Source organism: Euleptes europaea, chromosome 3 (genome assembly GCF_029931775.1).
Source record: "Euleptes europaea isolate rEulEur1 chromosome 3, rEulEur1.hap1, whole genome shotgun sequence".
NCBI lineage: Eukaryota > Metazoa > Chordata > Lepidosauria > Squamata > Sphaerodactylidae > Euleptes > Euleptes europaea.
Genome location: NC_079314.1, coordinates 96,346,913 through 96,363,070, shown reverse-complemented (window position 1 = coordinate 96,363,070; position 16,158 = coordinate 96,346,913). Strand labels below are relative to the sequence as shown.

Sequence of the window (16,158 nt, the reverse complement as noted above, 5' to 3'; positions counted from 1 at the left end):
AGCTCCCCTTACTTTCAAACAGAGCTGTCCAGCATGAATTGCTGCTGCTCTGGAAAACACTAACTGGCTTTGCACATACAGAACTACAGTTCTATAGATCTTCACAACAGTGAAAAAGATTAGGTTCTGAGACTATTATGCAGGTAACAGTCAGAGAGGACAAATGTGTTAATGTAGCCACTATAAGTATAAACTCTAATTTTATCACACTCTGGGTATATTTGCAAAAGCAGCTAAAATATATCATGCATGACATTAGGCCTGCAATGCTGTACACTCTTAGTTTGGAGTAAGCACCACTGAAGCCTATGGAATTTCTGAGCAAACATGCATCATATCTAGAATGCACCATTGTTCCACTTTGTGTTCACTGCAATTAAAATCTTAGGGAGGGCTAGCTATGCTAGCCTTGGATCAAAGTTCATATGCAAAAGCTCCGGTTGAAATCTCAGGTCTTTGTTATTGGATGTACAGCCACCACATTACACTCCAACATTTCCTTCATTCTTGCCATATGACGCAGCCAAACCATTTGCTCATCCAGTCCATTGGTGTGTCTATCTATTTGGATAACCTAGCTGAGTGTGATCTGCTGTCTTGCTGAACCCTCTGGAGCAATCATTTGCCCTACCACCTGAAAGTGTTCTCAGTGGAGATGCCAGAGATTTAACCTGGGATCTTGCATGTGCAAACCATGCATTTCACCACTGAACTACCAGCTTCCCAACATTTTTGTGTGTTTTTAATATTAATTGCAGAGCACTCTAATGCACTATTCATGCATCCACAGGAATTCTAGTGACCGCTACTCACACTCCTAGCTAGTTGTTCTCTCAAACCCTCTAAATTTGATCCAGCTCTTAGATGTCCTAGAACATGTTGGCACACTGTATACTAAATTTCTAGATTAGATTGTTTGCCTTTAATGCCCAAACAATGGTGTGTGCTAAGTACTGATAGGAATTTCTAAAACGTTTGATGTCTTGGTAAAAAGGAAAATTAACAGCTTTCAAACAGTTTTATTTATATGTGTGTGCTTCTAACCCATTTTGCTCTGCTCAGTGCAGATCCAATGCACCCTACAGCATCAAATACTAGAATTGTTTTTAAACACACATTATTTAGCCACTAACTGTGGCTGAAGCAAGGACGCTGTCATGTTTATTTTGTCCCTACTTCCCCTGCCATCTACAAACTAATCCACAGGGACCAGAGAAGGGCAGAGCAGGTGGTAATAGTGTCTCCCTAGGCATTTTCTTTTTTTCTGGGACAAGTGTTCTTTTGAGTTTCTTGGGACTGTAGGGGAGGGGCAAAGCAGGTTGTAATGGCTCTGCCTTGATGAAAACAGTCTTTGCCTCATCTAGTGAAATTATTTCTCAGGTTAAAGAATATCGCTGCCCTGCTTTTCTCAGAACATAAATCTGCTGAAAAGACCCTGTACATTTTCCCATGTTGTACACCTGAGAAGCACTTGGTAAAATTTAGAACGTTACAAAGGGGATACTCATAAGGACTCGGGAGAGAGCCAGGATGTCATCATTTCCCCATTCTTTCTCTTCCGCATGACTTTTGATCATGCAAGATTAATTATTCCCAGCATAATTTTTGTGGTCAAAGAGAATACTTCCTACCAAAAAATGGCTGGGTCCAACCTTTTATTTTTTCTCTTTTGTGGGAGGTACTTTGGCACTTACTAGGTAATTTTACTGCTGCAGCACTTTCTCTCTTTCTGTTTATTTTAGTAATGTTTTGTATTAATTTATTTTATATTTTATTGTTGAGTTACATTTCCCCCCAATTCTGATGTCTTTTATTATTTAGATATATGGTTTTAGAGGGTGGTGGGGAGAATAGGATAAAAGGAATGCTGATACACCTTTAAATATTGTAAAGGCACATCTCAAATTTCTCCAGATGGTGAAAATCAGAACAGAATATAGGTAGTGTTTTGGGGGGGGGGGGAGAAAGGGACATATGGAAAACAGGAAACATATATGTATATATGTGTTGGGGGGGAATACCATCTACATTCCCCCCTTTTTTTCAAGAGAGCTGGAAACTTGAATTAGTCCCACCCCCTCCAAATGCTGGGCTAAGTACCAGAATCTTTGCCAAATGCTAGATTTCATGTAATTTGGAATTGCAACTGTGTAACAGTTCTGTATATAACAAATGTGTGGCAAAGACAATCGGTCTTCCTATTAAACATACTCTGTGAGTCCTATATGGAGGTTAAGTTAGAACCAGTCTTTGCTGTTTTATAAAAGAGCACTTTTATAAAAGAACACGAGAAAACGCCATTTACTAACTCTGAAGCGTTCACTGGATCACAGCACACCCTAGTGGAATAAATGTTTGCTTTCCTCTGGAAAAGATGTGTTTTTATTGAGCACTGATAGAGGTCTTCAAATGCAAAGGGAAGAAGAAGAAGAAGGTTGGAAGGGGCCATACAGGACATTTAGCCCAATCCCCTGCTTAATGCAAGATCAGCCTAGAGCATCCCTGACAAGTGTTTATCCAGCCTCTGCTTAAAGACTGCCAGTGAGGGGGAGCTCACCACCTCCCTAGGTAGCTGATTCCACTGTTGAACAATTCTTACTGTAAAAAATTTTCTACTAATATCCAGCCTGGTACCTTTCCACCCACAATTTAAACCATTATTGCAAGTCTTATCCTCTGCTGCCAATAGGAATAGCTCACTGCCCTCCTCTAGGTGACAGCCCTTCAAATACTTAAAGAGGGCTATCCCTTCTCCAGACTAAACATTCCCAACTCCCTCAGCCTTTCCTCATAGGGCTTGGTCTCCAGGCCCCTGATCATCCTTGTCGCTCTCCTTTGCATCCTTGATCATTCTTGTTGCTCTCCTCCTCTTGATTCTGTCCACATCCTTTTTGAAGTGAGGCCTCCAGAACTGCACACAATCCTCCAGGTGCGGCCTGACCAATGCAGTGTTCAGCAGAACTATGACATCTTGCATTTTGGATGTTATGCCTCTGTTTATGCATCCCAAGATTGCATTAGCTTTATTTTTGTCACTGCATCACACTGGACTGCTCGTATTTAACTTACGGGCCACCCGTACCCCAAGATCTTGTTCACACACACTGCTGCCCAGAAGTGTATCCCCCATCCAGTATGTATGTCCCTCATTTTTGTTACCCAGATGGAGAACTCTGCACTTATCCTTGTTGAATTGCATCTTGTTCACATCCACTTGTGTTCAGATCTCGTTGAATTCTATCTCTATCTTCTGGTGTGTTCGCTGCTCCTCCCAATTTGATGTAATCTGCAAATTTAATGAGTAGTTCCTCCACACCCTCATCCAGATCATTTATACAAATGCTGAAAAGTACTGGGCCCAGAACCAAACCCTGTGGCACCCCACCAGACATTCAGATGAAATGCCATTGACAACTACTCTTTGAGTGAGGTTCTCCAACCAGTTCCCTATCCACCTAACTATCCTAAGGTCCAGTCCACAGTCCTCTAGTTTACCCATCAGAACATCATGGGGAACCCTGTCAAAAGACTTACTGAAATCCAGGTAAACAACATCAACTACATTCCCTCAGTCTAGTAAGTTCCTCACTTGGTTAAAGAAGGAAACAAGGTTGGTCTGGCAGGACCTGCTGGGGACAAATCCATGTTGACTTCCCCGGATCACCAAGTTGTCCTTCAGATGCTCTCATATTGATCTCTTTAGTATCTGCTCCAGTATCTTCCCAGGGACAGAGGTCAAATTGACTGGCCTGTAGTTTCCTGGGGCATCCCTCCTTCCTTTTTTGAAAATTGGGATAAAATTGGGTCATCTATTGAAGCTGGAGGGTGAGGGATTCAAAACAGATAAAAGGAAGTATTTCTTCACTGAAGGGAAGGCACCCCGAAAGTGCCTTGGGGAAAGCATGCACGGTGCTTTGAGGGAAGACACATACAGTGTCTTGAGTTCCAGAGATCAATCTGAATTGCCCCAGTGATCTGTCAGTTTTATTAGGGAATATTACAATGCAAAGGTCAGTCAGTGATCACACAATGGAACTTAGGCAAGGCATACCACAATTAATGATTAATGAGATCAAAAGGAAAGAAAGACAATGATACATTCTATCTTGAAGCCAGCATCCTTTGAGCAAACATTGGCTGTCTGTTACATAGAATGATTGGATTACCCGAAGCTAATCCTTTTAAGGTTACTGAGGTAAGGAGGTCACTATACAGTCAGTGAACTTTGGCCAGGAGCATCCCATAGACCCAGAATTTGTTATAATCAATATTTCAATATGGCAAGAATCAGGGTTCTGTGGAACCAATATTAACATGGCGAGGGTGTGCCCAGCCGCCAATTAATAATGTGGCTTCAAAAATCTTTACACATCACACAACATGTAGTTAAATTGTGGATGCCCGAGGATGTGGTGATGGCTGCCAACATGGAAGGCTTTAAGAGGGGAGTGGACATGTTCATGGAGGAGAGGAGTATTCATGGCTACTAATAAAAATGGATACTAGTCATGATGCATTCCTATTCTCTCCAGGATCAGAGGAGCATGCCTATTATATTAGATGCTGCTGCAGTTGTCTTGTTTGTGGGCTTCCTAGAGGCACCTGGTTGGCCACTGTGTGAACAGACTGCTGGACTTGAAGGACCTTGGTCTGATCCAGCATGGCCTTTCTTATGTTCCCCCTATTTCCCCACCACCTTCACCTCATCTACCATCTCTTGCCTTTACAAACATTATCTTGTTTGGTTCTTGTAGGTTATTATCTTGTTTCAACACACACGCATACTTTTGGACAGAAATAATTGTGTAGTAAAGATAAAACTGATAAGGAAATATATATTGTGCTTTAATTCAGAATTGTGGCTATAGCCACGAAGTCTCTCTTGGTGCTTCTGTATGCTCATAGAGGTGCTGGTTCTCATTGGTACTGAGAAGAAGGTTGAAATTCACATGTGAGTGAAAAATAGGTTGTCAAAATAAACATGCTAATTGAGATGATGCTCAGTTTAGGACATTGGCAAGTGCTCTGGGAAATTTTCTGATTACAATTTTTCCAGGAATCCACATCAGTGGCTGAGTGACTGCAGACACTTATTGCTCAGTCAATAAGTTATTACAGGGAGTTAAAAAAATACCTCTGCATTGGTAAAAACATGTTGATACGTGTTGATGAACAGCAGGTGGAAAACAAATTGCACTCAAACCTGCTTATGCAGAAGAGTGGCTTCAAAAGAACACAACTTTATGCCAAGGAGCAGGTAAGAGCAGAGGAAACAGGTCTTTATAAAGACCTGAGAAAAATCCCAGGTTTGCAGTAAAATCTGATGTCTTCAAAAATACACTGAGGGGAAGGTTAATCTTCCCAAATAATAGAAGCAGCACCAGTACCTTCAAGAAAGGTGGTTTCAGTAGCTATTGTGGGGGCTGCTAAGCAACCACAACAATACTGCCAGCCTTCAAATCTTGGCTTCTGTCAGTAAAAGTCAGGAGGGTTTTTTTCCTGGGCTGTTTTGGCCTCCCAGTCCATCGCTGATGCCTTCATTCCTGCAGGAAAGACTCACCAGGGCCAGCAGCAACCACTGAACAACTTGCTACCATGCAATTGTGTGACTCACCCAGGTGTGGTAGTGGCTACTGCATGACATGATGCCATATAGCACACCTGGGCTCAGTGGTAGCCTTCACACAACTTGCATGACTTGGCTAGGCCTTGCAATGGCCACCACACAACTCATCTGAGCAACTTGCCATGGCATGACGTTTGCAGCTTGGCCAGAGAGAGGGAAGGAGGAAAAGCTGAGAGTCAAGAGTGGTGTAGTGGTAAGACTGTCAGACTAGGAACTGGGAGACCCAGATTCAAATCCCCACTCTGCAGTAGAAACTTGTTGGGTGATTGTGGGACAGTCACACTCTCTCTAAACCTAATCTACCTGACAGGGTTGTTGTGAAGATAATATGGAAGAGAGGCGAATTATATAAGAAGCTTTGGGTTCCCATTGGGTAGAAAAATGGGTGATGTAAATGAATAATAAACTGATGACTGGGGGGACAAATAAAGGAAAAGTAGGTTGGTGAGTGAGTGAGAAGGAAGCAGGAGAAGGGGGCTGCTAGGGGAAGAGGAAAAAGGAAGTGTGAGGAAAGGGTACAGTGGCAAATAAAGTGAGTACCCCTGCAGGTCCTTGAGGGTTCCCTGCTTGTTGTATTATGTTTTTTGTGTGTAAAGTGCCTTCAAGTCGCAGCTGACTTATGGCGACCCCTTTGGGGGTTTTCATGGCAAGAGACAACAGAGGTGGTTTGCCAGTGCCTTCCTCTGCACAGCAACCCTGGTATTCCTTGGTGGTCTCCCATCCAAATACTAACCAGGGCTGACCCTGCTTCGCTTCTGAGATCTGACGAGATCAGGCTAGCCTGAATCTTGACTTAAAAGTATGCATGGCAAGGGATGATAGTTGCTAACTGTGTAGTCTTCAGCATAGTAACACTCTTCTCATGGATTTAGAATGGTGTAACTCTGCTTAGAATTGCACTGTAAGACACAGGCTTTGAGAATAGCATCTGTAACCCCATCTTGTAACTGGAGAGATTGTTTTGGATAGATTTATTGGGAAAGTATTTTTTGCACCAAAAGCAGGCATAATATATATGATATATTGCTCCCAAAAAGTTAAAAGCCAAAAATTTCCTTGTGCTATTTAAGGTGTTTTCCAGCCCTCCTCTTCCTCTTGGTGTGGAAATTTGAAAAGCAGGTAGTTAGTTCTCAATACATGATAAATGCCAAGTTTATACCAGGTAGCAATAGGACAACTTAAATACACATTATGTAGGGACCTGGAGATCTCCTGCTATTGCAATTGATCTCCAGCTAACTAAGATCAGTTCATGTGGAGAAAACGGCTGCTTTGGAAGGTAGACTCTATGGCATTATACCTTGCTGAGATCCCGTCACTCCCTAAATTCTGCCTTTCTCAGACTCCACCCCCCAAAATCTCCAGGTATTTTTCCAACCTGGAGCTGGCAACCCTAGCTTTATAGGTTTTCTGAACTGATGGTCAAATAGGAAGGCTTATTTACAATGGCATTGTGAGATTTCAGTGCTTTACAACGCATATGTGGTTTGGGCCTAAGAAACCTTCATTGAGTTCCTCATGTAGTTAACTTTAATACATAGCTAATTTTGACTGAAACCAGAATGCTCTGAATAAAATTGACTTGAGAGTTGGTAATGAACTATGGTATGCTTGGGAAATGTCTCTGCTTATGACTGGTTTGGGAATGGTTGATGCCAATGCAGAGGGGGAAGGAAAGTTGGAGGCATTAAAACGTGGAGTTCTTCAACACTTTTTATTTCCTCCGTGCTTTCTTGGAGAGGGAAATTGATTCATACTTGAAAAGGAAGGGAGATGGGTGTTGCCTTCTATTTCCCTGAACTTGGGTGTGTGTTTAATCATTTGTCCGTTCTGGAAACCAAACTAATAGCCATAATGCTAGCTTTATATTGGGTATGGGATGTAAATTTGGAAAGAATGGTAATTTAATTTCCAGTAAACTAAGCCAATTGAAAATCTTCATCAAAATGGGAAGGTGATTTGTTTATCTATTGTCTGAACTTAAACATATGTGTATAAGGCAGGATTGCCAGTTCTCAACCAGCATGGCTGGGTTTTCTTCTTAAGAGAAATCATCTCATGATGACTTTTTTGAAGCAGAGAAGAAGAGAGGCTGGTCTTTCTTTCCTGCTTTGTTTTCCTCATGGTATGAATTAGTTTAGCCCTGACCTGGATGGCCCAGGCTAGCCTGATCTCGTGAGATCTCAGAAGCAAAGCAAGGTCGGCCCTGGTTAGTATTTGGATGGGAGACCACCAAGGAATACCAGGGTTGCTGTGCAGAGGAAGGCACTGGCAAACCACCTCTGTTAGTCTCTTGCCATGAAAACACCAAAAAGGGGTCGCAATAAGTCGGCTGCGACTTGACAGCACTTTACATACACACACACACTAATTAGTTTAGGTGAGACAGGAGAGCCTCTTGCCAAGTGGATCTGAGGAAATAAAGGATGTTATTTAAAAGGAGAATCAGGGAAGCATGTTATAGGAATGGGATAGAGAGGAGGTTTTTCTCCTAACAAAGTGCAATGCCATCTGCTGTTTGGAAAAGGGTGAGGCTGGGTTTGTAAATGGCGTGCTCTGTAGATGGGATCATATACTATGGAACTGTAGTAAGCATTGAACAGAGGGTGATCTTTATAATAAAGTGACATGTAAAGTTTTTTTGGAATGGGGTTCAGGAGTGAGTGGGGAAATATAAGTCTTGAGCTGTAATTAACTCCATGACCAGTAGGTGGCAATGATAAAACCTAGTTAAGTTCTGCTATACAGGTAAACGTAAAGCAGAACAGCATTCATGGCCCATTACCAATGCTAATTTCTCCACACCCATCTCTCCCCTGGACATCACAGACTCTTCTGCATATCACACCTAATCCCATCAAGCCTGCTATTCACATTTACATACTGTTCCTCTACTTAAAGACCGATGGATTCACATTCTAGCTGTATCTGAAGAAGTGAGCTGTGGCTCACGAAAGCTCATACTCTACCAGAAAATATTTTTGTTAGTCTTTAAGGTGCTACTGGACTCTTGCCCTTTTTGAGGATTGTTTGTGTTTGCTGTCCGATTGTTGTGAATCGGTCTATCACTACGGGCTTGACCTAAACTGGCATGCCTGGGGGAGCCAGAGCCTGTGGTGGAAAGAATGCTCACGTTCCTCAGTGGGAACTAATTGTTAGGGAGAGTCCGCAGCTTCCTCTGTTAAGTAGCCATGTGAATTTGCAGGGTTCTCTCCCCTTCTAGCTGAGTGAAGAGAAGAAGCTGTGTAAAGAAACAGCAGATTTCACTTTTGGAAGGTATGTGGGAAGAGAGAAGAAGATAGGTGCTACTGCCAACAGCTTAGGGTGCAAGATTAGTATGTTTCTCTGGGGTTCTCATGAGGGTTTGTGGGTCTACTGCCCTTTAGGATACATGCTACCAGGACTCTACTTATATATTTGTAAATCAAGCAAATGTAACAAAAAGCAATTCATCTCTAGTACTGATTTCACCAAAGTAGGCCAACTTTGGTAGCTATGTCCTGGAGGTTTTACCAGTTGGAGAGGTGGGGGTAAGAAGAGTTGGTTTTTATATGCCGACTTTCTCTACCTCTTAAGGGAGAATCAAACTGGCTTACAATCACCTTCCCTTCCCCTCCCCACAACAGACACCCTGTGTGGTAGGTGGGACTGAGAGAGCTCTAAGAGCTGTGACTAGCCCAAGGTCACCTGGTTGGCTTCATGTGGAGGAGCGGGGAATCAAATCCAATTCTCCAGATTAGCCTCCACCGCTCATGTGGAGGAGTGGGGAATCAAACCTGGTTCTCCAGATCAGAGTCCACTGCTCTTAACCACTACACCACTCTGGCATGTAGGGTTGCCAACCTCCAGGTACTAGCTGGAGCTCTCCTTCTATTACAACTAATCTCCAGCTGATAGAGATCAGTTTACCTGGAGAAAATGGCCACTTTGGCAATTAGTCCCTATGGCACTGAAGTCCCTCCCCTCTCCAAACTTAATATCTTCTAAGCTGAAAAATAATTTTAGATTTGCTCAGGAATAAAAACAGTTCTATTTTAGCGTGATATTATATTAATAGAAAAGGAAAATCAGAACGTCTCTCTCCCCCCCAATGAAATCTTGCTTTTTGTAGTTTTGCTTCAGGTTATTTTGGGCTTTAAAATGTGCTTTTCAGTTTCTCTTGTGCATGTGTAGCTCATGGGCAAGTGGGGGGAGGAAGCAGGAAGAAATCGCAGAGGAAAAATGGGTTGGGGGAGAGGGTAAGCACCCTGCTTGCTGCTTTTCCTTTACAAATCCCTCCACACAGACATGCTCACCTTGTGCACATTTGCCCCCAACACTGTTCTGTGCTGCTGCTGGATGGTGAGTTATGCCGTATGTCTGTTCCAGTGAACTTGGTCCCAGTGTCTTTTCGACTGGGGGGAAAACTAGCAAGGGTGATCTATGGGACAGAAAACTGCTGCTCTGGGAGAGATTAAGAACCCCAAGCCCTTGGTCCTTTCCCCCCTGGCTTCTCTAGCCAGAATTCTTTGAAGAAGAAATCAGGGGAGAGGAGAGCTACATGGAACCCTCTGTAACAAGTGGTTTGGCTGTCAGGGCTTTAATACAGAGAACATGTCGAGCAGTGATTCTGTAGGTGCAGGGGGTAAAAAAAGGCCTGCTGATCGTAAGATGATGAGCAAGTCTTGTAGGAATGGGGGCTATTATGATATGGGAGTGGCTATATTTAATCCTCAGATACAAGCAAATATGCTTAGCAGCCTGCAAACTGTTGGCATGTTGCATGTTTCTAGAATAGCACATGGCACCACAGGAGGCCTTTTTGGCACTGAAAGTGAAAGATTGTCTGCATTGTGGGCCATTACTTCCCACGCTCTGTTAGACAAAACTTCTATAATAGGACAAATGCGTGTTGAAGGCGAGAATGCCTTGCACAGTCAGGTCAGCGATTTTAATCTTGCCACTAAATCAAGTTTGAAAAGAAGGCGAGCCTGAGTAATAGGTAGGTAATATTATCAAGTACTGTAAGGGACAGATTTTGAGTGCAATCCTGAAGAGGGGGGTAGATCTGTGGTGGCCGGGAATGGTGGAGCCGTGCCGCCTCCTGAGAGGCTTCCCGGCCACCATGGAGACTAAAAAAGTTTTTTTGTAAAATAAAAACGGGGAAAAGGGGATAATGCCCTATTGAAAACAGCGAGCCCACCAAAAAAGGTGGTGCAGCCCCGCCACCGCTTAAGGGGGAGTTCCTAGGGCGAAAAGGCAGAGTACTAATTAGTACCTGTGTGTACTAATTCTAGTTTTCTATTTCTTGTGGTAATATGCTGATTTTTGATCTGGGGTGAGAGAGAGAGAGAACTGGCTAGATTTTATAGTAGCTCAAGGGTAATGTGGGCAGGCAATGTGTTTGGGGTCAGCCAGGGTACTAGGGAAGGGATCGTGGGTCAATGCACGGTAGAGCAGAAGGTCCCACATTCAGTCCCTGGCATCTCTGGTTAAAAGGATCCAGAGGCAGGTGATCAAAAAGGATCAAGTAGTAGGCGATGGGAAAGCCCTATGCCTGAGACCTTGGAGAACAGCTGCCTGTCAGAGTAGACAATGCTGACCTTGATAGACCAGTGGTTGGTTCAGTATAAGGCAGCTTCCTGTGTCCAATGTAGCAAGCAGTCTTAAACCCCCCCCCCCCGCCCTTGTTCTGAAATAATGCACAAGGTCTTTAGTGCCCTCGGTGCCAGGGGCAGCAAAGTATTTGGAACTCTCTTGGCGTGTGCATATACAAGCAGGAGAAGAACGTCTGATGGATGGGCACTCTATCATGGGTGTGGTTTGGATAGGCAAAATGGTACCAAGGTGGAAAGACCTCACCTCCCCAAACTGACCTTCAGATTGGGGCCCCACACACTTGAAAGGTAGCTTTAAGATGCAGGACGATCCGCAATCTTGTGAAACGTGAACCTGAGAGGCAGACTCTAGCCACCAGTTACCTGAAGGTGAAGTACCATAGATGCGGAGTATCTGATGTGACACTCTGAAGGAGTGCCCTACCTACTGACACAGATGTCAGAGAGAGCCTGGTCCAAACCACTGGTTCCTTCCAAATCTTTGTGAGAATTGAGTTTCCGAACTAAAAACGCTACAGGGAAGGTGATTGGTTGCTTAAACAGCATGCAAAGAGCAGACGAAAACGCAGGCATAATGCTCCCCCCACCCCGTATATCATCTCCTCTGTGGTTCTAGTGATGTACTTCTGGCTCAAGCAAACAGTACAAAGGCACCATAACTCCCCACTGCTCTCTTCTTCAGTGTAGACCACTGGTTCCCAACCGGGGGTCCATGGACCCCCAGGGGTCCAGGAGAACTAAATTAAGGTCCGCGAAACAAAGTTATAAACCCATAATAAATTAATATTTTCAATTAAAAGTTCTCTATTATAAAAATATATATTCAAATATTATTCTAAGTTTAATGTTTAACTAACAGTTATGATTAAAGTTTGTTTTCAAATTCTCTGAATTTTTATTTTGAACCTTGGGGTCCCTGCACCGAACAAAAAAGTCCTAGTAGTCCCTGGTCAAAAAAAGGTTGGGAACCTAGACTGACCTCGTCAGATCTCAGAAGCGAAGCAAGGTCAGCCCTGGTTAGTATTTGGATGGGGGACCACCAAGGAATACTAGGGTTGCTGTGCAGAGGAAGGCCCTGGTAAACCACCTCTGTTAGTCTCTTGCCATGAAAACCCCCAAAGGGGTCTCCATAAGTCGGCTGCGACTTGAAGGCACTTTACACACACACACACACACACACAGAGCAGCAAATCCAAGGCAAAACCTCCCATGCATCCGAGCAGCGGGGCGCAGGATTGCATCAGCCTGACTCTCAGGCGTGATACCGCTTTCCCGCCTGTGCGTTCGAGGCGGCGCGCGCGAGGGATCTAACCGCTTGCAACCGAACCAATGCCACAGAGGAGGGAAGGAGGGGGCGGCCCCACCACCCCCTTGCAAAGCCCGGGGCGGGGGAGGTGGGCGGGGTCTCCGCGCAGACACGCGCGCGGCCCCGCCCCCTCGAGCCCCCGTCCAGTGAGCGCGGGGGGAGGCGTGGCTTGAGGAAGTGACTTCAGCCGGCGGCGGAGCGGGCGCTGCGCCTAAGGAGTTCCTGGCAGGCAGGCGGGCGGGCAGGCATGGCAGGCTCCGCCGCTGCCGCGCGGGTCCTGCTGGAGGCGGCGGGGAAGGCGTGCGCGCGGCGGACGGCTCCCGCCTCCGGGCTCTGCTCCGGCCGCGGCTGGAGGGCAGGCGCCTTTTGCACGCTGGCCCCGCAGCAGCCCTCGGCTCCGCCTCCGGATATGAAGAGCTACCTGTGGACGCGCTACAACGAGGCCAAAAGAGTGACGAAAGGTGGTTTTTATTATTATTATTATTATTATTATTATTATTATTATTATTATTATTGTTTCTTTTTATACAAGTTTCAATATATATTTCTTATTCTGCATACATTGTTTGTATAACGTCCTTTTCTCATTCCCTCCCACCCCCCTCCCTAGCCCCACTCCTTCTCCTTATAATTTTTAGTCTCTTGACCCCAGCCACGGGCACAAAGTCTGGATCTTCCACCGAATGTCTTTTCTTCCTTCCATTGATATCCACTCTAAATAGGTCTTCCATCTACTCGTGATTTCCCTGCTCTTGTCTTCCCTTGAAGTCTCCTGGCGCATCATCTCGACGATATCCGACTGTATAAATTCAAACAGATAGTTGTGCCAGATTTCTATAGTCCATTTACTTTTATCCTTCCAACCCAGAGCTATTACTGCTTTGCTTGCTAATAACATAGCCTTGAATATGGCCTGGTCCCTCTTGTTTACCCCCAAGTTCCCTGTTGTGCTCATTAACATTAGCTTAAAATCTATGGTTAAGGATACTTTACTAGTAAGAGTGACTAAAGGTGAGCCGCTGGAGACCCGGGAGGGCCTTTGGCCACGTCGAGGAAGGGGCGGCTCCCCCCAAATAGTCGTGTCATAACTTTTTGTTAGCACCTTTTAGATATCAGAAGGTCTTATATAGGGCAAAAACACAGGGGAGGTTTCGCCTTGGATTTGCCGCTCTCTAGATGCGCATCTGCACGGGGGCTGATTGTTGAGTTTTGAGAATTTGGCTGGGGGAAATGTGCATTTAGAGAGCGGCAAATCCAAGGCGAAACCTCCCCTGCGTTTTCGCCCATTATTTCCTTTTGAAATACGAACCCGATTCATTAGTACCGCTCTACAGCTATGAGACAGTGTGTTCCTTAACACCCATTCCCGTGAAGTCAAGAAGCTTGTGATGGCGATTATGTGATGTTTGGGCTAGTGTTAGTAAAAGGCAGTTACTACAAAGGCATGCTCCTAGCACTCAAAAATGCCTTGTAGCTGTCTGGGATGCTTGTCTCTTGGGCTTCAAAATGGAACACGGAAGCCCTCCAAGAACCTCCTGGTGGTGTGATGGGATTGTATGCTGGCATTTGAAGGCTCTGGGTGTGCATCCCTGTGAGGTTGTAATGTTAACTTGCGACCTTGACCAAGCCTCTGGAGCCTAATATGCTTGCTACGAGGACATAATGCAGTAATTCCATGCGTACTGCTTAGAGTTCCGTGGTGCACGTGAAAAATACACCATAAGAGTCCTGTACTCTCTATGTATGTGGCAGCCACTCTGTGAATCCCCTTGACTCCTGTTCTGTAGTGTACCCGTGGGGTGCTTGAAAAGTTACATGCGTGATGGTGTGTTAAAAGCTGAATCTAGTGTTGGAAGCCAATATTCTCTCAGGACTTCTTCTGCATATACAGTGAGCGCACTATGGTTATGTGAATGGGTCCTGAAGACCGTTGTGGGAAAAATTAAGTTGGGATGCTGGACAGGTTATAGTTTCTAGTAGCCAATTGTACGGAGGGCAGGGAGCTGTTCCTGTTGGCAGCAGAGGATAGGATTCGCAATAAAGGGTTTACATTACGGGTGGAAAGGTACCTGCTGGATGTTAGGAAACATTTTTTACAGTAAGAGTTGTTCAGCAGTGGAATCAGCTGCCTAGGGAAGTGGCGAGCTCCCCCTCACTGGCAGTCTTTAACCACAGGCTGGATGAGCACTTGTCAGGGATGCTCTAGGCTGATCCTGCATTGAGGTTGGACTAGATGGCCTGTATGACCCCTTCCAGCTCTATGATTCTGCGGTTGCAAGTAAAATCAGAATAGAGGAGGGACTAGTTAAACAAATTCAAGTTCTGTTTAGAAGTGCGATGTGATGTGACCGATGAGTGGGTGTTAAAGTACAAAGTAGTGCCATCAAGGATGGCATATGGGGAATTTTCACTTCTTGCAGAAATAGAAAAGGTTGTAAGGCTTTCGTAACAATTCTTATGTAAAGAGAGGCTGTAGAGAGGACCATATTGTCAATAGCCTGAAAACTGATGGCCACTTTTATGTATATAAAGAGTTTACACCTGGAAAGTACAGTTATAGCAAAAATACTGAAATATTGGCATGCTGGCGAGGTGGTATTGGTTGTGGCTATTGCTGAGTACATTCTTGCTGTTGCTGGCAAACGTGCCTTTTAAGAGCATGCACTGGCCCTGAAAAGCAATGTGTTAGAATGTGAACCTGATCAGTAATTGTCACCGAGATTTAATTTGAGGCGATTGACCTGTTTGAATGCACAGAAACTATTCTGCACTTTTCGATCAGGGTTGAGGATCCAGCAAAATGTTAGTGTACTGGTAAACAATGTCACTGTGCATGGCTTTCCTATACTTTCTGGTTCAGTCTGTGAGTGCAAGTCCAGAAACGAGTAACATTCCCCCCACCCCCTCACAGTATTACGCTGTGTGGAACTCTATATCTCTTCAACTTGACGTGTGTTAAGGCATTTTGTGTGGCTTGTTTACGTTTTGATGGGTTAGATCGGGGGGGGGGAGGGAGAAGCCCACGCCAATGTTCATCTTTCAAGAAGGTGGCTAGGCGGGGGGGGGGGATAAAATTCTCCTTGCCTTTAACAAAAGTATTGTTGATATACACAAGAGAACTGTGCTGCTGAAAGCCCGTAAGCTGCCACACTGTTATATTAGTTGATTGCTGAACATTTATGTGTCCCGGGTGCGTAGTGTTTGGAATAGTGGCAAATACTGCTCTCTTTTCAGGCAAATCCTCTGACTTAGCAAAGGACTGGGGGAAGGAGGATAGTTTCAAGTGAATGATTCAGTCAGACTTTAAAATGTTCAACCAGCTGGCCAAGAGCAACATCCCTCTTTGGTATAATTTTGAGTGTGTCATCTTGTTGAAGGAGGAGATGTCTAGATGAGCTTGTGAACCACTGGCTAGGAAGATGTATATCCAGCTTTGAGGTCTCTCAATGGCACTTTGAAGGACATTCTGTGTGTGTGGTTTTTTTTTTTAAAAACAATGTGTATGCTCTGTATTTTGCTGTCTGAAGCCAATCATTCCCCCACCTGGGAGCCCGAGTAGTGCACCCTCCTTTTGTGAGAGTTCAGCCATTCGTTTTGGTTGCCCCGGCAACCCTTCTGATTGAGTTCTT

At 44.6% G+C, this 16,158-nt stretch overlaps 1 protein-coding gene across 3 annotated transcripts in view; it reads left to right on the top strand.

Annotated features, from left to right (window-relative positions):
• Positions 1 to 12,828: 12,828 nt before the first annotated feature.
• Positions 12,829 to 16,158, top strand: part of NT5DC3 (5'-nucleotidase domain containing 3) — a 36,915-nt gene continuing 33,585 nt past the window's right edge. For 2 of the 3 annotated variants that reach the window (XM_056847701.1, XM_056847700.1), the window contains exon 1: positions 12,829 to 12,990. In XM_056847701.1, the coding sequence (XP_056703679.1) occupies positions 12,939 to 12,990 (52 nt within the window). In that variant the 5' untranslated portion in view covers positions 12,829 to 12,938. The remainder of the gene's footprint in view (positions 12,991 to 16,158) is intronic. The other variant, XM_056847702.1, reaches the window with a different exon arrangement.